The sequence below is a fragment of the Astatotilapia calliptera genome, chromosome 7 (genome assembly GCF_900246225.1).
Source record: "Astatotilapia calliptera chromosome 7, fAstCal1.2, whole genome shotgun sequence".
Lineage (NCBI taxonomy): Eukaryota > Metazoa > Chordata > Actinopteri > Cichliformes > Cichlidae > Astatotilapia > Astatotilapia calliptera.
Window position 1 is genome coordinate 26,397,323 of NC_039308.1, and position 22,400 is coordinate 26,419,722.

The following is a 22,400-nucleotide window of genomic DNA, read 5'->3' on the forward strand; positions in this document are numbered from 1 at the left end:
TAATCTCCTTCCATCTTTCTCCTTCAAAACTCAACATATTTCTTTTGTTCTCGCTGTCTTGGCAACCCTGTATCTGCTCTGTGTACTATATTTTCACTGTCTGAAATATCTTTGTCTCCTCAGGGTGGTTTTGGCATCATGGAGGAAATGTGTGTCAACTACATTCACTACTACCCCCGTACCCAGCTGGAGCTCTGCAAGAGCCACGTTGACCAAGGATACCTGCAGAAATATTTTAACTTCATTAACAGGTAGTGCAGGCACACAACATTTCCCGCTCCCTAAAACGATTAGCTACTCTTTCTCCTTTCCCTCTTCCTCTCACATGTGACTAAGCCATTTTTGTTCTCAGCTCATCTCCTCCTGGGGACGCGTGGTGATTACATTGTCCAAAAGTAAAACTGTGTCCTGATAACTCAGATTCCTAATCCTTTCTCAATCTCACTCTGCCTCCTTCTTTTATTGACTTTCCTTCAAATCTCTCTTCCCCCTCTCCATCCTACCCTCCTTCCCTGCAGGTTCCACGGAAATGACCAGTGTGTGTGTGGTGAGGTTAGTGTGACGGAGCAGTTTTCTCAACTAGAGTGGGATGAATTCACCGGAGAAGTGCTGGACTCGCTTTATAACACAGCCCCCATCTCGATGCACTGCAATCAGTCGACTGCACGCCTCTTTCCTGTAAGTCCCCAGTCACACACACATACACCCGCTACAATAGACTGCCAAGCCACCAATTAGGCCAGTTCAAAAGAAGACATCAGTGGGACAGTGAGTCAGAGCAGCTGAACAGACAGCTTGTTAACTTGTAAAATCAACTCAGATGCACACAAGCTGTTTGGATCAGAGAGAATAAATCAATTACAAACTGCGAAGAAGCCTCGATCAAGGTTTTCTGTCAGAAATTTTGCTTTAGTCTTTAAGTTTAACTTAACTTGTGCAGTTAGTGAAAAGCAGTTACATATACCATACTGCAGCGTTTCGGTGGATACACGAACAGAGCATGACTAAGACAAGTAAAGGATAAACGGATTTTAGGTGATCTAGGTTTGGAAACAGCACACAATTTAAAATTCAGGCCAAATACGTCACATAAAAATCCAGATTAAAATCAGGACTGCTTATGAAAGAAACCCACAAGGTACACAGCTACAGTTCTGAATCAGCTAAATGTACAGAAAATCTGTCTGCTGTGAGGGTTTGTTTAGTTAATCCATTAAGGCCAAAGCTGTTGATTGATTTTTTTTACCTGAAAAATCCCCACATTTTGTCAGGAGCATCCGCAAAACTTTCACATCAAAATGAAAAGCTTGTGCTCTAGTAATGAAAGTCACTTGCCTGTGATCCAGAAAAAAATGTGTCGATAACACAGATGCTCTACATCTGATGTTCTCAAATTATATTGTGTATTCTCATAGCAGTAGTCAGTAGCCCCGTCAGCGAATATACTGTGGTTAGCAACTTTGGAAAAATGGCACCAGCAGCATTTTTCTATCTAATCTTATGATTTAAAATACGGAAGTATTATCAATTCTGTCTCTCTAGAAATAAGGTATATCTGTACATCTCTTCTTTAACTAGTTTGACACCTTTTTATCTGGCATATTTCAGTAATGGTGCCAAAACTGCAAATATATATATATATATATATATATATATATTTTTTATTTTATTTTTTTTATTTTTTTTTTTTCGGGGAATCCGTAATGAGTGAAATTAACCCAGTAATTCAACAATTGCACTTATAGTCAGGCTCACGCTTTTAGTATTTGAGCTGCCAGCACTCTGTATGGCAGAGTACATACAGCAGATGTTGTTTGGCACTTGAAAACTTTGCAAGAGATAATGAGCAGTGGAGCCAATTTAGGGATGAGCTCATGCAAAATATCCAAGTTTTGTTTTTAACAAAACATGAATCAAACATGTGAAGCTCAACAAAGAAAAACCAAAGCTCAACAGCAGGCTCTACCTGCTTTAAGCACTGTGCAAGGCATTGCATACAGAACACAAATTACTCTTTAAACTTGGCATACTTGTTGCTGGTCTGAGTATTTCAGGAACTGCCAACCTACTGGGATTTTCCAACACAACCATCACTAAGGTTTACAGAAAATTGTATGGCTGAGATGACCACTTGTTAAACACTTACAAAAAAAGACATGCAAAAGAGCATCTCTGAACACACGGCACACTGAATCTTGAAACAGGCGAGCTACTGTAAAGCACAAAATTGAGGCTGCAGTTCATTCAGGCTCACCATAAGTGGACAAAAGAAGATTGGAAACATGTTGCTTGGCCTGACAGGTCTCAATTTCTGCTGATACAAACATGAAAACATGGATCCATTCTGCCTTGTATCAGTGGTTCAGGCTGGTAGTAGTCTAATGGTGTAGGGGATGTTTTCTTGGCACACTTTGGGCCCTTTTGTACCAACTGGGCATCATTTAAATGCAACAGCCTATCTGAGTATTTCTGCTGACCATGGCCTTCTCTTGTGACCCGATAATAGCAAGATGTAGTTAAAGGCCACTGAACGTATTTAAATGTATCAGAGTCACACCAGCTTCTTTTTCTGAAAAGTAGTAGTACATAGTCACAGTGTTTCCTGTAAATCACAGGTGTAGAACTCTAGGCCTCGAGGGCCGGCGTCCTGCAGGTTTTAGATCTCACCCTGGGTCAACACACCTGAATCAAATGATTAGTTCATTACCAGGCCTCTGGAGAACTGCAAGACATGTTGAAGAGGTAATTTCTCCATTTAAATCAGCTGTGATGGATCATGGACACATCTAAAACCTCCAGGACACCGGCCCTCGAGGCCTGGAGTTGCCTACCCCTGGTTTAGCTTAACAGTATTTAGCATTTTCAGTCTTAAAGCTATGTCCCAAAGCTTCATGTGCGTTTCATAATTTTGTGAATTTGAGGAATGTGTGACAGTGGCGGCAATGTTAATACTTCAATAAAATCTGTCTAAACCGTCTGGCTATTATTTTAAAGCACCGAGAACTAAATAATACATTTGATTTTAAGAACATATCACGTGTGTTTCCAGGGTGACTGGGACAAACAGCCCATACCAGCGGTGACCTCCGTCCTTGAAAAACCTCAGTACACCTGTAAGCGAGGCACGCTTCGCACCAACTGATGCCTTACACCTTCAATATGAGCAGCAGGGGGTTCGCAGGATGTTTCAGCCCGAGGAAAAGGGAGACCTCAAGAGTGGAAACCCAAACAAGTTCCCACAATTTTATTCAGTTTGCCTTGGTTTTTATGTGTTTGTTATCTACTTGCTGTAACTATATACTTCTATAAATTCCTGCAGTCTTTGTTATCGTTAGTACATATAAATTCTGTTAGTAACAATCACATTTTTTCCCCCCATTGAAACCATTTAAAACTCTACAAATTGGGAATGGCAGGTATCAAACTAAATTAAAATAATGCTGGCAGTTTTTTTTGTAGCTGTTATCAACAGACATGTTACGTTTGTGCAGAGACATAACATATCTGCATGTTTGTTCCCTGTGATCCTGTTGACCAACTCAAAACATTTGGGCTGGAAACATGATGTCATTTGGTAAATAATTACAATCTGTACTAAACACAGCATAATAAGTGACTTGAGTGTTATTCAAAGGCAAGAAATTAAATAAAAATAATTAAAAATAAACACATTTTTATCCTTTCCTTAGTTAAAGTAAATGGATGGATGAATAATGAATGTCACAAAGTGTTGAATGTTAAATAGACATTTATTAATACACAAATCGCTTTGGACAGAAGAAATGAATGAGGGTTAACATTTGCTTTATAATTTGACTGGCCGCCACATCTTTCCACCTCTCATTTTTTATTCACTTTAAACTGGTCAAGTTTTTCCTCTCTAAGCATTAATAATAAACGCACAGTCCAAATGTACATCCAAACATCCAATAACAAGATAAATTTTAACAACAAGCCAGTTTTCCATCGAGAGGTTTTCAGTGTTTAATCATATTACAGGAAGAAGCTAAAAAACAAACAAACAAAAGAAACAGAAACTCTACCTACAATGTGATAAAAGAGCTGCAGTGTTTTATCAGCATGTTTCAAATTTCCCACATAAATCTCGTTATTAACCTAGACTGCTCCTGAGAACAACCATTGCAATGATTAATGGCCTTGTGAGCAGAATCGATGAATCATTCCACATTAGTAAACATTTCGTGCTGAACTGGTTTCAACAAACATCGGCGGGAGAAGCAGGAAACACACATACAAATGCCTTCCATTATTTAGACACCTTTTTCTGAGCTGTTCACAGTGTGTGTGCTGGACTCCAAGTGTATTCGTGTAAGTTAGAGTAAACAAAACATTGTCTTATGAGTGTCAAACCAGATTTAGATGCTTGTGTAAACACTAAGAATAATTATAACTAAAAAAAACAGCACCTACATTAAAGATAAGATTCTCTGTACATTAAGAGCATTTAGTCTTTTTAAAAAAAAAAAAAAAAAAAATCAATATAAGCCAAGGTATTCATCAACAACTTAATTTTTCCCAGCATGACATCTATAAAGTCATGTCTTGCGTTACTATTAGTTTCAAATTTAAATATTTAGGAATTATAGCAAAGATAAAATGAGAGGTTTACCTATGCATAAATTAACTGCTCGCCTTATTTAGCAAACTTCTATCTGTTAAAGAACAAAAGGCGGTACATTAACACATAATGCCATGACCATGAGGGGACGGATCAGAAGACAAAGGAGATCTTTTCCCAAAAGTGTTTTCTGAAAACTGCTGTCTTCTGTTATTCTACTTCATTAGTGTCTTGTTTCCCTGGTACATCGTGCCTTTGGGTGTTTCTTTTTTCGCCTTCCTTTCTCTCCCAGGATGACTGCTTCAGATTTAGAGAACAAACAAAAAAAAAAAGCCTCTGGATTTTGTCATCATTATCAGCACAAACAGTTATTGTATTCTCTGTAAATGTCTGTATTGTTATGAGAATAATTTTACTCCCCATTACAGAGTATTAGTATAACCAAGTAAAAGGTCAAATTAACACCGCCATTAATATCAAAGTACTTCTAATAAAGGATAGCTTTCTCTTCAGCCTGATTAGCTTTTTCAAAGGACCTTCCCAAAAACTGAGAAGTATATTTATTGATATTTACTTTGGATAAAAACATCCAAATATCTGTTGTATCAGCTGTTTGTACTGTTTAGAACACACACACACACACACACACACACACACACACACACACACACACACCCAAGTTCTATCCAAAGAGTTGCACTGAAAACTCTACTAACAGGGTTAGTTGCAGATTAAGAGTTAACTGTCTTTACTATTTCTGGCTGTTGATCCTTTGACATAAACAACCAACAGATGTTTTAGTTATTATTAAAAAAAAAAAGAAAAACGGTTTGAAATACATCATCCGTTATTAAAGTTCTTAAGTTAAACCCTGGAAAGATGAAGGCAATCTGGACCACAAATCCCTCGACTCTTAGAGATAATACGATCAGTGTATCCCTTGAACGTTTTCATGGTATTAGTACTTGCATGACGATTCAAACAGTGTGCTATTACTCTCAGAGTGGATATAAAAACGTGGAGACAAGAAACAGAAGCACCCTTAACAATCCAGTCATATCTGATTTTTACTGATGCACATTTTTCACCAGCTTTCAACATGCAACATTTTACAAATGAGCATAAAATCGATCATATGCACATGAGTCCCATCAAATCAGAACAAAATTAACAACATTTGAGATGAACTTGTATTTGACAGAAGACAAAAACAGCTGCTCGTACAAAAGGTTGTAAATCCCTCCACCTCTGGTGCCGTTCTGTAGCTGGTGTGTTTTTCGTCAGTTTTTACATGTGTGGTCTGATCTCAATCATAGATGCCCTTGACACGCTTATTCTCAGGGTCAAAAGGAGATTTGAGGTGTGCTTTGGCCTTGTATACTACTCCCATCCTCTCCAGGGTAAACTCACCACTCTTTATGAAGTTAGCGCTAACCTGATGAAGAAAGAGACGGTGAGAGAAAATGATAAGTCATAAAACACAAAAAAGACAGAACGATAAGCAAGTATGGGGAGGAGAATTTCAAATGTGTCAAACAAGGACACATTAAAGATGAAAATGACAAGGGAGCAAAAAGAGATGAGCAAGAATCCACGTACTTTGTAAACCAGAATGACGGAGCAGCTCATCAGGCTCACGATCCATCACAATTCACAAATTGCATACAAATGCCATTTGTGACTGTGCGATTTGTGATGGATGGTTCTGTATATAGTCCGTAAGATGACAAATAAAACCCTGACCCTGAGCACAGTTTGGTTGTAAATGCTTGTGTGCAAGTATCACAAAAATCTGACAAGTCATAGAGGAGGAACACCATTACTTGTTGGTTGTATAAAATACTGCTCCGAGCAGGCAGATTATTCCAGAACGGACAATGTGACTGCAGGAGTTTTAAAGCACAGGAAGCTATCAATTCCCTCATGACTCAGTGTCAGCTCGCTCGTAACACCAAGTGCTAATTTTCACTGACTGACTCCCCGACTCTCCCACTAATCTGTCACCGTGTCTCGAATTCATTCGCTGACAGACACATGCTCCATGTCCTGGAGCCTCACGCTAACCATACGCGTGCATACTACTTGTTTATTACTAATCAAAGAAAAACCTTGAGAAGAATTTAAATGCAGAAATACATGCAGGGACATATGACACATATCTAAGCAGATATTAAAATCACAGAAGTCAACTGCTGCACGCAACCTTAGCTACTAATCTAAGCTGTCTGATATTCAGTTATGACAACGGCTCGCGTGATCATTTTAGTTTTCTGCACTTTACTTTCAAGGATTTAGTAAACTCGACACATTTTTTTCACAACAGCGCAGATCTCTGCCATTTTCATATTTTAACACAAACACTGGAAAACGGGAGAGAATGTGGTCAGAATAAGTGTGGGCACTGCAGTGTGTTGGTGCTTTTAAGGCACTTACCACTCCTCCATCTGGATTGCGGATGTATCCATAACCAATAGTTTTGTCGATATAAAAGCCATAGTCGGCACGTCGGAGGTGACCAACAGGAACACCATTGCGGTAAATAGCCTCCAGACCAAACATCGGGACTTTCCTAAAAGCCACAGAGTAAGAGATGCAGATAATGATAACAGCTTTATCTCAAAACAATGTTGCAAAGATTTTGACATTTGACAATGAAAGACTGGAGGTAGTGTCAAGTTTTCAACAATACAACCCTGTTGCCGTTTCACTGGATTTGTTTGTTTTGGACCGCTTTTGATAAATATTAACCAGTGCATACCAGTAACAGCCCACAAGACCTTTCTGAGAAACTCAGACCCCGCCATCACAACTGACTGCTGTCAGTCGGTCAGAGTTTCCCGCTTCCAGCACATCAACTTTAATAACCGACTGTTCACTTGCAACCTAAAATACCTCATTTCCTTGACAACTGCCACTGTAACGAGATAATCAATGTTATTCATCTCACCTGTCAGTGGTTTTAATAATGTGGTTGTTTGGTGTATAAATACAGTCTCAGGTCTCAGAAAATGAAAAGATTTGTATTTTTTTTGGTGTATTATTTACTTCATAAAATAAGGTTATGAATCTTAAATATTAATAGTCAGAACTACTTAAACATAATATATCTAAAGATAACATTTATAAACTGCTTCACCTGTTCCCATCTTTCGCTCTGGAATAAAACATATATTTGATTTTATTTGATTTTTCAAATCAATGTTGCATTTATTCACTGCACCATCTTTAAATATAATGATCCTGTTGCCTGGGAATAACATGGATGGTTGCTGTGCTGCTGAAAATATTTAAATTACATCTATAAATGCCCCCCCCTTAATTAATTTTCTTAATTTCTTTCTGATGACTAAAATATCATGTCACGACAGAAGCTCTACTGACTCATCAGTGGTGAAGCAGACGATGCGCCTCTTCAGTCCCTCCTTCTTCTGTTTCTCTAACATATCACGACCCTGGAAAGGGACTGAACTCTTCAGCTTGCAGGTGAAGGCTAGCCCCGCCTCCAGTGGTGTGTCATCAGGGCGCAGGTCGGCGTGCCAATGCCTGTACCCTTAAAAACAAGAAACACAAAAGATTAGAGTAAAAGCCATGTTTCCTGCATATTTGGTACAATATTATTAAAAGTAAACTTTGGCTGAGTTCCATGCTGGATGATTATTAAAAGAAATGTAGACTCAGTTGTTTTGTTTACTAGTTAAATCCTACCTGAGCTAGATTGGATATTATAGTTATAGATTTATGACCTTTAAATACAAGTTACCTTTCTCTATGCTGAGCGAGTCGATGGCTCTGTAGCCTGAGTTGATGATGCCGTGCTTTGCACCAGCAGCCATGACAGCACGGTAGACTGGAAGGCAGGAATCTTTGGGAATATGCAGCTCCCAGCCGAGCTCTCCGACAAATGACAGGCGCATAGCTCGCACCTGTGATGAGAGAGGGGTCAGAGAAGAGGCTTAGAAGATGGAGAGATGCACAAAGAGGACCGAGCTGCCATACTCTTTTTGTGCTCATTCATGCACAAACACACTTCATCCTTGAGGCCCAAATTTACATGGAATTCATTTTAATACCAAAAGCAGCTTCACAGAAAGCCAGAAAACAGAAGAGAAAAATCAGGACAGATGTACGAAGATACAAGGTGCACAAGAAAGGACAGGAGGGAAAATACAATCATACTGAAGGCATGAAAGACGTTGCTATGAATCAAAAGGAAAATGGAAAGCATTTTGCAATCTGTGTGTCATTCTTTATAGTTTGTCTTTTTCAATAAAGATCGTGTTAACGTTCATCATCTTCACAGCAAAAAATGCAGAAAAGGGAAGAGGAGAAAAAACTCCAGCGAACGGCTCAGGAGAAGCAACTGCAATCTGTTTACCTTCTGACAACTGATGAAGACTGCGAGTACAGACTGTGTATCCTGTCATTTCATTTTTGCAAAGTGAAAATCTGCACACAAATCTTCTCCTTCTGTTTCTTCTTCTATGGTATTATGTAAGCTAAAGCGCCCTCACACCCTTACAGAAAACTGTGTGAAATTAATAAAGCAAAAATGTCAGCCAGCAGAATGGCCATGTAGTGGTTATAATAATCTAATATTTTATGCAGTTTACTACAACAGTGACAGCCATTTTCATTTTTAACTGGGAGTGAAATAAGATTAAACCATGTAGATAGCTTTGGGCTTGAAGCACTGAAAAACTGCAGGCTAAAAGTCTGCATTATTATTATTAGCACTGCTGTTTTAACGCCAACCTCAGCATTTGAAAAATGAAATGTATCATTTTACATATAGCAGGTATCTGTGCTAACCCCGGCAGTGTTTTCTGAGATGATGTCACATTTACCAGGCAATGTCTATCTTTGATAAACAATCCATCTTAACTTTTTTTTTTTTAAGTTGTATGAGATGAAAATAAAAAGTTCTTCCTTCAGTTCCCTTTTCACTACAATAATATATATAATGTGTCAGTAATGTAACAAGAAGTCCCAGTACATGTACATGTTATATATTATAATTAAGTATGGCAATGTGTCTTCATTACAACGTTAACCACCAGGGAGGAAAAACAAAACAAAACAAGCAATACATGTAAAGATCTGAAATCAAGTTGCATTATCAGTAACAGCTTTAAAAATCCAGAATATGCCACTTAATCATAACAAGACTGACTCTGCTGCCTTAAATTTGTATCAGATTCAACAAAAGCACTGAAAACATTCCTCAGAGATTTTGGTCCGTAGTGACATGACAGCATCACACAGCTGCTGTAGATTTTTTTGGCTACAAATCCATGATGTGAATCTCCTGATTCAACCCAAAGGTGCTTTGTTGGATTGAGATCTGACCATGAGTATAGTCATTAGTCATTGTCATGTTCAACACCCTGGTTTGAGATGATTTAAGTTTTGTGACATGATGCGATACATGCTGGAAGTAGCCTTCAGAAGATGGGTGCACAGTGGTCATAATGGGATTTATTTATTTTTTATTAGTCCTTTATTTATCCAGGTAAAAAATCTCATTGAGATTAAAAATCTCATTTTCAAGAGAGACCTGGCATCATGGCAACAAAAGTTAAAATACACATACCACATAAATATATAACATTTAAAACAAATACAATATCCCATACCAACATGTGTAAAATATACAATAACAGATCAAATTAAGAGTACATTAAAAACAATCACATTGAGTAAAAGAGTTATTCTCTCGTTCCTTTAAGGTAACCAATTCTGATAATTTCAGTTCCTTCTGCAGATTATTCCAGGAAGCAGGGGCAGCGTATTTAAAAGCCTTTCCCCCCAATTCTGTTCAGATTTTTGGGATAATCAATTGTATGGTATTATGGGAACAAAGGCTGTACTGGTTGTGGTTTTTACACATATAAACACATAAATAAGATGGAACCAGCCCAACGAGAGATAGATAAAGATCAACCAATGGGAGAGTCTGCGAATATGCAAAGATAGACATTTAGCAGCAGCATACAAAGAACAATGATGTACACGATTTCCATAGCCAGTAATAAAATGTAAAGCACAATGGTACACAGTATCCAACCTCTTTAGGTAGTGGGCAGGTGCATTCATAAAAAGCAGGTCACCATAATCCAATAAAGGTAAAAAAGTTCTATGAATCAAGTGTTTTCTCACTTGGAGGGAGAAACAGGATTGATTTCTAAAAAAGTAACCTAGTTTTAGTTTTAACTTCGACACAAGCCTTTGGATGTGAGTTTTAAATGACAAATTCTGATCTATAATGATCCCTAGATATTTGTAAGGTGTGACCATTTCAATTTCAGTTCCTTGAATTGTTTTAATCTTAGGAAACGTAGCTAACAACTCCTTGCCATTTGAGAATAACATGAACTTGGATTTATCTGGATTTAACACCAACTTAAGTTGAGTTAAATGGGACTGAACTATATCAAAGGCAGACTGCAGAAAATGCAGGGTTTGTGCTACTGAAGGGGATGAACAATAAATAATTGTATCATCTGCATAAAGATGAAATGCTGCATTTGACAAATTATCACAAAGGTTGTTTATGTAAAGAGAAAATAGCAATGGCCCTAATATGGAGCCCTGTGGAACTCCTTTGGATACTGGGAGAAAAGAGGAAGAAGACCCAGCAGCACGGACACACTGTTTTCTTGCTGACAAGTAATTTGAAAACCAACTTACAGCATTTACAGATAGACCAATATTGTTTAGTCTATTTAATAAAATAGCATGGTCAACTGTATCAAAAGCCTTTGACAAGTCAAGAAAAAGAGCAGCACAGTATTTTTTGCAGTCCATTAAATTAACGATGTCATTAACCACTTTAATAGCAGCAGTTATTGTGCTGTGTTGTTTTCTCAATCCTGACTGATGTTGGGAAAGAAAGGAATTTTTGTCCAAAAAGTCTTTCAGTTGTTCACTAATGAACTTTTCTAGAACTTTTGCTAGAACACACAATTTAGATATGGGCCTGTAGTAACATCTGAAGGATCACCTCCTTTCAGCAAAGGGAGAGACAGTAACATGGAATTTGCTTTTTACATAAATTGCAACACCGCCACTGTCAATGGAAAATTGTATTTAGTAGTCAGTATAAGCTTTTAATGATATAAGTTTACGTGTGATAGAATACTGCATGATGACCTTTCTTCATGCAGAACTGATTGTTCTTTATAAAACGTGTTCTGATATTTCTATCTGAATCTTCCCCAGTTCTGACTGACCCCACACACACACACACACACACACACACACACACACACACACACACACACACACACACACACACACACACACACACACACACACACACACACACACACACACACACACACACACACACAAAAATAAAATAAATAAAGACAAGTGCAAGAACAGAGCGCTGATCACAGGGCCCCCCACTCTCGTGTGAGCGCTCTGTGACCGCCCTTGCAAGTAAAATCTGCAGCGTGTGTGTGTCTTCACTCTTAGACTCTCAGCTGAAGAAGTGTCTTTTAAAATAAATCTCTTGACAGCCACCCTTTCTGAGGTGGTCGCAACGGAAAAGATTATAGCCTGTTATTGCAATGTCTTTGTCAGTAATCGATTTTGTAAGCCAGGTTTCTGATACTATAAGAATATTGGTATCTAACTCTTTCATCCAAACTTTCACAAAATCAAGTTTGGGAAGAAGACTTCTGACATGTAAATGAGTGATACCAAGACCTGTTCGAGTTTTAAAATCACAAGGAGTACTTAAGCATTTGCAATCTGGACCGGGATTAGGTTGCACATTTCCAGATAAAAGAAGCAGAAGAACAATAAAACATTTTCTTTTCACAGATTTTTTTTTGTAGGATTACAGACTGATTTCTCTTAGTGCCCAATCTCTTTGGGGGGTGAGAGAATTGGGAAATAAACCAGTGATATGGAATAAATCAGTTAAAATGAGATCTCTGCTGATGATCACGTTTGAGAAGCTTAAAAGATGTAAAATCCCACCTTGTTCCCTTTGAGAGGAGTAAGAAGTATGGTTTTTCTTGCTCCACAGACATCATGTAGACAAAAAGCTGTCAATAAAAACAAAGGAAAAAAAGACTACTGAGGATAACATGCTGACTGACAGATAGACCTGATAGACCTGTGGTAGAGCCTGGTTGTGGCCTGCTGGCTGGACCTGCTAGCTGATGGTGGAGCCTGGCTGTGGGCTGATGGTGGAGCCTGGTTGTGTAGGAAAGCTTCTGGTTGTTCCACTGAACAACCAGAAGCTTGTTCAATATGGGAACATATTGTTCAGTGGCAATATGTCTCCATATTGCCATGGTCAGCAACAATACTCAGGTAGGTTGTTGTGTTTAAACAAAGCTCAGTTGGTGCTAAGAAGCCTAAATGTGTCAACAAAAAAAATGCCCCCACCCCTATTATAACACCACCAGCCTCAAGCTGTTGATACAAGGCAGGATGGATCTATGTTTTCATTTTGTTTACTCTAAATTCTGGGCCCATCTAAATTTCACAGCAGACATTCAGACTGAGACCAGATAATGATTTTCCAAACTTCTATTGTCTAATTTTGGAGCGCTAACGCAAATTGTAGGCTCAGTTTCTTGTTCTCTGCTGACACGAGTGCCACCTGTACAATGGTCCTCTGCTGCTGCAGATCCATCTACCTCAATGTTCGGCACTCTGAGATGATCTTCGGCCTACCTCGAATGTAACAAGTGGTTGCCTTCCCATCTGCCCAGAGCAGTATGACCATTCTCCTGGCCTCGAGCAAAGCATCAACAAGCCATTTTTGCTCAGACATACTGGTTATTTTCTCTTTTTAAGATCAATCCCTAGAGATGGTTCTCTGGGGAAAATCCCAGTACAGTAGATCTTCAGTTCTCAAAGTCACATAAATCATCTGTCTTCCTCATTCCGATGCTTTTTTTTTTGCTTTTTTTTGCCTGTCCCGTTTGGCTCTTTTGCCATCAGAATTGTTGTCTAAAGGCAAAGAAAGATGCCCAACGGATTTACTTTACCAAATTGACCATCCCAGCCTTGCCATAATGGTCCATTTGATTCACCTTTTATTGTTTATTTTATTTTCACTTACTGAACATGGGACAGACTTGACTGGGGGAAAGAAGGGGAGAAAGAAAGAGGGAAAGAAAAACAGCTGAGAAGAGGGACGGGGGAGAAGGGCAAAAGACAAAAACCAACAGAATGAGCAGAAAAAGAAAAAAAGAAGAAAAAAGAAAAAAAAAATGCATATATCAATCACCTGCTGAGAAAGAAAAAAGAAAGCAAGCAGAAGAGAACAAGAGTAATAGAATAAACAACATCACAATGATATATGGGAATATGACAGTAAATACTAAATATTAAACATTATTGTGCAGCACATAAGATCAACAGAACACAGTGTGCTTTGAGGTAGGAGCCAAAAAGGGTGTAGTTTGTGGGTGTGATCACCCGTGTGTACACCTGTGAGCATGGACGCGCTTGTTTTGCAGGTCAACAGCATACCTAAATGTGTCGATTTGCTACCACATGACTGACTGATTAGATATTTTCAGCAATGACCAGTTGAACAGATGTAACTAACAAGGTGGCGAGTGAGTGTACAATGTTACAATGAAACAATATGAGAACACAAAGGTGACAAATCCCATATTGCTCTTTAAAATGAAATCACATCAAATTCAGGTGAGAGAAAAGGAGATGGAAAGATCACATCTAAAAAAAAAATTTTTAAAAAAATATGAGAGAGAGCAAATAAAATAAAAAAAAACGTGGAGAGAAAACAACAGTTTCCCCAGTAGGTGTAGTGACAGCCAGGCCATCTGGCCATGTAGGGATCACCCTGAGTCCCATATGTACGCATGAAGCTCTGGGGAAGGTACATGTATGCCTGCATATATTCAAAATACACCCTGAAGCACATGAGTGACCAGCAATTATACATTTACCTGGAAAAAATCAAAGACAGATAGCTAAAAGGCTGACATATGTACAAGACTGCATCTACACATAAATTTGTATCTCCCTCCATCCCGCTGCACATTTGCTATTAGGAGAGAGCGAGAGACAGAGAAAGAGAGAGAGCGAGAGAGTCTAATGAGCTATGAGGGGAGCAGAGGGTTCTGGTCTCACAGCAGTGCAGCCATTAAAATGTCACCCAGACAAGGCCAGAAACCAGCTGGAAGACAGCACAAGTGGCACACTTGCACACAAGCAACACAAACACTCCTGCAGAGCTGTGAGAAGATGCTGACTGCAACCACCAGAGCGCTGCATAATTCATGCAAGACCAACTAAGAGAGCGAGTATGTGTGTGGACATATGTGTCGCTGCATGTGTTGGTACAACATGCTCTTTTTCTTTTTTCTTTTTTTTGAGGGCAGGAAGTCTGTGGAGGTCAAAGGCAGAGGCTGATCACACTTAACTGCATCACCTCTTGAAAAATTTATAAAAAGACAGCTAAAAATGAGTACATGAGCATCATTTTTGCTCCTTTTCCCTTTCCTTTATAGCAACTGCACCTCCATCCCTCCCTTAAGATACCAACCAAATGTTTTAAAAATCGCGATTGGTCTTTTATTTGTACCATGGTATGAATACAAAGAGTTTCCCATGTCCTTCTAAGCCACGGCCTTATAAACTTTGTTTTGAGTCAGTAGACCTCAGGGACGGAGGAAGAAAAGGTAGAATGTGAAAAAAAATACATAAATTTTGGACAGACTCGACATGCAAGGAAGTCACAAGGACGCCTTGAGACACACCATCTGTTCCTCCTACACACAGTGTACAATCTTTGATGACTGAACCTTTTAAATAAAAAAAGAAAAGAAAATACCGTTTCACTCAACAGCATGCAATTTGCATAGTGGCATTTTTAATTAACTGCATTCTTCATTTAACTAAGACAGACAGGGTTATTTTGAAGCAGAGAAATGTAGAGCATCCATCGTGTACATGTGTGTGTGCATGTAACGGGTGTGTGAGTGCTGTCACCTGATGTCCTGCTGCAATAACAACTTTGTGTGAGGAGAAGGGGAAAGCTTCGTTGCTCAGGTCTGTGTCTAAAACCTCCTGTAATACCTCCCGGCTGCAAAAAAGGGAAAAAAAAAAAAAAAAAAAAAAAAACACCAATAAGAAGAAGAAGAAACTCTGGCAGTCATTCAACACATTTTCTGTATTTGTGCAACCAGAGTGCAGAAACACAATTATTGTTGACATTTTTTATGTATTTATTTTTATATTTTGGTATACGTTTTACCAGCACAAATAATGCTGGAACAATCCAAAAATGTACCAGCTCTTCTCCCACAATCATACACACACACACAAAATCAATATTACATAAAAAAAATGAGTCAACAGTAACAAAAAAAAAAAAAAAGGGGGGGGGGGGGGGGGCTAAGTTTAGCTCACTGTGCTGCTTGTACATTTGTATGTTTGTGAGTGGGCAGGTAGAGAATACAATGTGTGAGGCCTCGTCAAAGAGATATTTTTTGTAATATTGTGGCAAGAAGCCAGAGATGAAGATATCAGGGGAAGGGTTAGAAATGCAACTGGAGGGGTGTCCTCTAATTCAAAAGAAATAAATGCGGGAAAAAAAAACAAAAAACGAATGCTCTTAAAATTCCCTGCAGAAATATAGCTGGAATATGTAGGGTTTCTAACATATGTATGTGTGGAGGTCTCAATGCATGTGTGGGGCTAATAAGAATTTTTTTTGTGCCATTTTCCAGTTCCTCCCATCCCTTTCTCACTGAACTTAAGAGCCCAACAGCAAAGGCTAATTAGCTATATATAATCAGTGAATTGCTCTGTTTTGTATGTGTGTTTGCGTATTTGGCAAAAGGGGCACTCGCAACTACCAATTTGTTTCTCCTACTTGCCGCATCACTGTGGCTCTCAGCTGTGCGTCTGAGAATCCGCATCCACACAAACAAGGCTCGATTAAAGGACGTCACATAATTTCATCCATTATACAGCGCACAAGGTGCATAATTGCAAAAGCGAGTGGTTAAGCACTACTTTTGCCCACTGGAACACACTGCCAAAGCTGCATGAGAGAAAGGCTGCAAGTTTAAAGACTCCCTTATTGAGTGAATTTGAATGAGACGACTCAGGGAGGGAAAACACGGGCAAACACATTTCCATAAATGCTGCAATCGCTCCTCTCCTCATGCTCTAAAGGGATCAATTTGCTTCGTAAGAAAACAAAACCCCCAAAATGCTGAATTTCTCAAACGTGGCAAAAACAATACAGAGGAGCTAAAAATGATTACAGTAATGTGCGCAGAGAGGCAACACAGATGCCAGTCTTTTCTAAATTACACACACACACACACACACACACACACACACACACACACACACACACACACACACGGGTGAAAATATGCACACTCATGAAATAAATGTGCTTTGGATGCTAAAGAAAAGTCAATGAACTCCGTAATCATCATAGATATTGTCTTGTGTGTATGAGCATATAAAAATCACACACACACACACCACACACATAGAGAGCACATACACACAGAGCACATACTGGACTATCTAGCAGTGACGCAGTGGTTTCCAGTTTGACGTAAGCAATAAAAGCAAGAGGGATAGAAAAACCTAGGAAAAAAAAGTGAAGATGACACTGAGCACAGGGGGTGTGTGTGAGAAAGAAGTGGATACAATCCACAGAGACAGAGAAAAGAAACTTAGGAGAACAGGAGAAAGAAGCAAAGCCTCAAGAAAAAAATAAATCGACAAAACCCACACAGGGAACGGAGTGGACTAACCCTGCTGCTGGTGAGAGGGAAGAACAAAGACAGAGGGCGGTGAGCTGGGGAGGAGAGGAGGTGAGAGGGGAAGAAAAAGATAGATGTGGAGAGCAGAGAATAAGATAAGGAATAGGTAAAGGTGGTGTAGCTTCACTATTTGAGTGTTGAGCAAAGGGAAACTGTGGGAAGGATAAAGAAAACATTGATCTCCCTCCATATCTGCAGTAAGATTTTTACTTGCACCGTGCACAAATTTGAATCCGTAGATTAAGAAATCAAGCTGATGTTGATGGTTGAAGCTGAAGAAATAATTGCTATGTCACAACAGGTCTTATGGAGTGATGAACTGAAATCTGAAATCTCAACATTATTGAAGCAGCTTGTGATCATCTTGAAGCGAGCAAAAATCATCCAGCATCCAAAGAAGAGCTTTGAATGTCCGTCAAGAAGCCTGCAGAACTTTCCATTAGTGCAACTCTGTTTTTGCCTTATATAATGGATTTCCGTTGTGTCTGCACATGTTTCAATAAATCACTGCACCCGTTTTCTCAAAATCTCTGACAAACTGCATCATTGACAGAGTCTATTGAAAATTATTTATGTAAGCCAGCAGAATTAACACTTAATCCTTGAAACTCATCACTAGTGTTCAACTTGGAAGCTGATGCAAACCTTCATGGGATTTATTATTTTCAGCTCTGAGGTGCAGAAGAGTGAACTTGAGAAGCCCTAAAAAATAATCTAACCAATAAATGTACGATGAGGTGGTATCATGCAGTAGTAGACTGCATACTGAGCAAGGTACCCCAGGTGTCCTGAACTTCACAAGGTTTACAAGGATTTTGCAGGTCAGAGTTGATATCAAAGGTCTCAGTACCCTATAGTCTCTTAACAGTTGGATACACACCTTCAATTGTTCTCTTGTTCATTTCTCATCTGGATATAAGTCATTCCAGAGTTAACATTCACTTCTAACCCTCTTGCTTTCCTCACCTTTTGGGCCCCTGGATGCTGATCATCCCCATGTTCTCAGAGTGGTCCGTCAACTGGCAGCGAAAGCCTTGATCCTGAAGAACTGTTTTAATGTGGTTCCAGTTGTGTTCTGCCACACCGCCTCCAATGGCCAGGTAATATGCATCACCTGGAGCAAAGTCAGATGGCGATCAGGTCAAGTATAAGAAAGAGAAAGACACATGAAACCACTTTATCTATAGCATACAGTTTGTAATCACAAGTGTGAAGAATCTCAGCTGACAGCTACATTAGGTGATCTGATGATGAGATAACAGAGTTTATTACATTAAGATGTTTTGAAAGTTGACTCTGTTGAATCCTTCCACTTACTTTATGTAGATATATTCAGCAGGACTTGTCAAGAAATTTGCATAATTAATAGAGCGGCAGCAACTTTTTCATGGCATTTTAATTGCCGCTTCCCACCTAAGATGTCATTACGCAACATTAATTACTTAACAAATTAATTTATCTCCTGTGATTCATGTGCTCCCTGGGGTTTTTCAATCAGCAGCTGTGGTAATAGAAATAAGGGATACCTGAACAGATGTTATTTTCCAGGCTTTTTTTGATGTAGTGGAGTCAAAATGACAACATAAAGAAACAAGCTACTGCTGTGTAACGTCAAAAGGAGACACATCTTTCATGATATTCTCTTGTCTTGAGTGAGACAAGAGTAAAAATAATTAATAAATGTGGATAAACAGTACTGATTGGGCGAAAGAACCACAAATAACAGAGAAAAAAATAACAATAAGTCTGAAATAAGATAAAACAGAATAGCACATTATTAAATCCAATAAACAAAATACAACAGCTAAGCTGACAAATAGTGATGCGGAGATAGGGAGATGAATGAAATAACAGTAATAGGTAAAGAGTGCAGCAAATAACTGTGAAACACACACGTCTACACACTATTTCTCACCGCTGAATTCTGGTGCCAGGGGCAGGTTGGCCACACCAGGCTCCAGTCTGCTCACAGTCAGGTCGGCCTCTGACCTTCCTCTTTTATTCAGCATGCAGGTATACACAGTGGTACCTGCAACACACACACAAACAATTAATACGTGCTGCAGACTTTGCAGACGTATTTTAAGCATGCTGTTGAGTGGAAACATACTGATGGAAGCGTGCTCTATGTGTGAACAGGGATGAATATTTAATACATTCAAGTGTACTGACACTAAGTTCACAACTTAGTTGTTCTGAAGGAACAATAATCGTGGCTCTGATCCTCTTAACTCATAAAACTCTGCTTTTTTGTAGCAGAGTACTGTGCAAAAGTATTGTTTTGATTGATTGTTTCTTTCATCAAAAAGAGGGGTTAACCTTTCCCTTGGTTTTCATTTTACTTTAGCTCAGACGTCTAGCTGTTTTGACTTTGCTTTCTGTGATAAGTAACAAGAAATGTATTTCTTTTTTCCAAATCTGGAATGATTTCAATGCAGTGGCACTTGACCACACATGTACAGATGGAGGTAGAGACAGACCTAGTCATACAGGCTGTCTTTAACAGACCCTCATGCACTCTTAGAAAGTATGTTATTACTAGTTTTAATCAGGTCTGAAGACTACAAACAGAAAGAGAAAAACACTTGGGGGTTCAAGTTATAAAGATGCGAGTGCGCCGAACCTCAGCAGATGCCGGTGTCATACATTTTTTAAATCCATACAGGAAAGTAACAGAGAGGCTTAAAACTAAAAGGATTATCTGTCTTCTCACTTCTTCAGAACTTGATCTCACCTTTGGAAAGGCTCTGGGGCCAAAAAAGTAGCAATGTAAAGAACGCAGCTTTCCATTTTCATATCTGCACAATGGTAGGATTCAGACACGGTTGTCAGTTTGCTGATTGTGACAAGAATACAAGAAAATGAAGCAGTAGAGACGTTTGTCGCCACTGTTAACAGCATACCAGACACATTACATACTGGTATTTAGTCCTGTGTAGAAGGCTGCTATTCCTCGCTTGTTGGCATCTTTTTCATAACTCTATGCACGTAGCTGCCCTTTTTATTCTGTCAATCTTTCTTTCTTGTTTTTTTTTTTTACTCTGACCTGGCTTCTTGTTGACATCAGCAGTGAACAGCCAATCAGCTGCCTTCTTGGCATCGGGTCCAGTGAGATAGAACTTTCCAAAGTAGGACATGTCAAACACAGCCACACTGTGTCTACATGAGAGGCACTCGTTCTTAATCTAAATAAAAATAAAACAAAAAGAACATGATAGCAAAAGGATAAAAACAAACTGTCCCAACTCTGCAAAGCATGATGTTTCTAAGAAGAATGCATGTTATTGTCAGATCCCTGAAAGCAACATTCATTACAGCAGTGAAGAGAGATTTTAAAATCAAGGTTAGCATTCTCTCCTCTAATTTAATCCTGCAAGCTGCTGAGTTAGCGTGTGTTCTCCCTCGATACCATTTAAACACCATTAAACTCACCGACTTCCCCTTAGAAGCCTTCAGTGCGTTTATACTCATCTGACCGCACGGTAATACTGCACTATCGATCACCCACGCTCAGCCACACATACCATTTACTCTTAGTACTGTCTCTTACCACGTCATGATGTGGAGGGAAGTCAAAGGTGTACTCTTGACCTAGCAGTTCATCGTATTTGTACTTTTCATTCCTCTTCACATCGTAAGCTCCGTAATAATCATAGTCTTTAACCTGTGCAATATGACACAAAAAACAATTAGACGCTAATTAATCATTACGGTTTCGCACGAAACAAGGCAAGATGTAGAACTGAGCCAGACACTGTGGTAGCATCATCCATTATTGGCAGTCAGTATGTTCTAACAGCCTCTATCCAGCATGGCTTCTGAAAAATATCACCGGGGCAATTATATAAAAGTGTGCCTGCGACTATGTATAGCATTCAGAATATGTGCAGTGTAAGTGTGTTTCTCACAGGAGCAGGTCCTTCTTTGTTGAACCAGCCAGGTCTCTCCCAGCCATGCCGCTCTTGGAACATGCAGCCCTGCTCTGTGAGCACCTGAAAACAACCACACATACGGAGCACAGTACAGCAAAAGCAGTTCGTGTCTGTCTTTGAAGAATTGCTATTTATTCACTAGAGGTCAACATGATGAACTAACACAAAACTTGGACACACTCTCACACTTTAAATGAGGGCGAAAGTGGGAGCAAACAGTTGACAATTTCCAAAAGAAGAAAACATACATGAACACAGTCGATGCTGTATTTCTGGACACCTGTGGATCGAACTACAATTTCCTTTAAGCTCTGTTCTCCAGCATGAATTGAAAAACTCTAGCTGAGAGGTATTGTGATAATAATTCTCTGTGGTTTAGTCACAACAAGCAAACCCCCCCCCCCCAATCACACCCAGTCTTTTGATCCATTGTCAGTATAAAGATAATACAGTACATTCTGTCAAAAAGAGAAAAGATTGTCTGGCCTAAACAATAAAACTCTAATCTAACATCACAGGAATCAATGAGAGTGCAAGTACACGGTTAGTTTTCCATAAATTGCTGCAGAAATATTAAACTTCTTATTTCTTGAACAGTCTTTAGAAAAGATATATCAGGGCTCCTTGTTAAACTGACAGTCGCCCACAGTCGGTAGGTATGTTCTGCTATGCTCTGCTCCTAGCAGGCATCTAGCAGTCTCTTGCCAAAACTTCCCACACTAGGCTATATTTACCATCTGTGCTACCGAGGTGGAGAAAACGTGTGAGCAGCAGTGTCAGAGATGGCCTGCATGTGCTCTGAAATAATCCCATATTGCCTCTTAAAGCTAGACAGTCTCATTACTTGCATAGCTTCCCCGATTGATCCAACCCTTAAGTACCTCCGAGCCACAATACATTAAACCTTTGTCTTGTGTTAAATAGGAAAGGTCACAGGTGTGTTACACATGAAAAGATTACTTGTTGTTGTGCTAGACAGTCATGGATGGTAAAAAAAATAAAGTAAACGCTCTCTCAATTATATTATATAATACACCACGTCATTCGTTTTGTGTGAAATAAATGTGTATACCCCATGATGCAAAAGCTTATACAAACCACCTTTAT

At 39.1% G+C, this 22,400-nt stretch overlaps 2 protein-coding genes across 5 annotated transcripts in view; one reads left to right on the forward strand and one right to left on the reverse strand.

Moving 5' to 3' along the window:
- The window catches only part of dbh (dopamine beta-hydroxylase (dopamine beta-monooxygenase)), a 22,812-nt gene extending 19,141 nt beyond the window's left edge, over positions 1–3,671 (forward strand). For all 3 annotated transcript variants that reach the window (XM_026174126.1, XM_026174128.1, XM_026174127.1), the window contains 3 exons: positions 124–251; positions 519–678; positions 3,050–3,671. In XM_026174126.1, the coding sequence (XP_026029911.1) occupies positions 124–251; positions 519–678; positions 3,050–3,142 (381 nt within the window). In that variant the 3' untranslated portion in view covers positions 3,143–3,671. The remainder of the gene's footprint in view (positions 1–123; positions 252–518; positions 679–3,049) is intronic.
- A 59-nt stretch (positions 3,672–3,730) lies between these two features.
- Positions 3,731–22,400, reverse strand: part of sardh (sarcosine dehydrogenase) — a 60,964-nt gene continuing 42,294 nt past the window's right edge. For both annotated transcript variants that reach the window (XM_026174125.1, XM_026174124.1), the window contains exons 13-22: positions 21,270–21,353; positions 20,912–21,025; positions 20,408–20,546; positions 19,277–19,390; positions 18,328–18,475; positions 15,563–15,656; positions 8,340–8,502; positions 7,961–8,129; positions 7,013–7,148; positions 3,731–6,014 (exon numbers count right to left, since the gene is read on the reverse strand). In XM_026174125.1, coding sequence (XP_026029910.1) covers positions 5,886–6,014; positions 7,013–7,148; positions 7,961–8,129; positions 8,340–8,502; positions 15,563–15,656; positions 18,328–18,475; positions 19,277–19,390; positions 20,408–20,546; positions 20,912–21,025; positions 21,270–21,353 — 1,290 coding nt within the window. In that variant the 3' untranslated portion in view covers positions 3,731–5,885. The remainder of the gene's footprint in view (positions 6,015–7,012; positions 7,149–7,960; positions 8,130–8,339; positions 8,503–15,562; positions 15,657–18,327; positions 18,476–19,276; positions 19,391–20,407; positions 20,547–20,911; positions 21,026–21,269; positions 21,354–22,400) is intronic.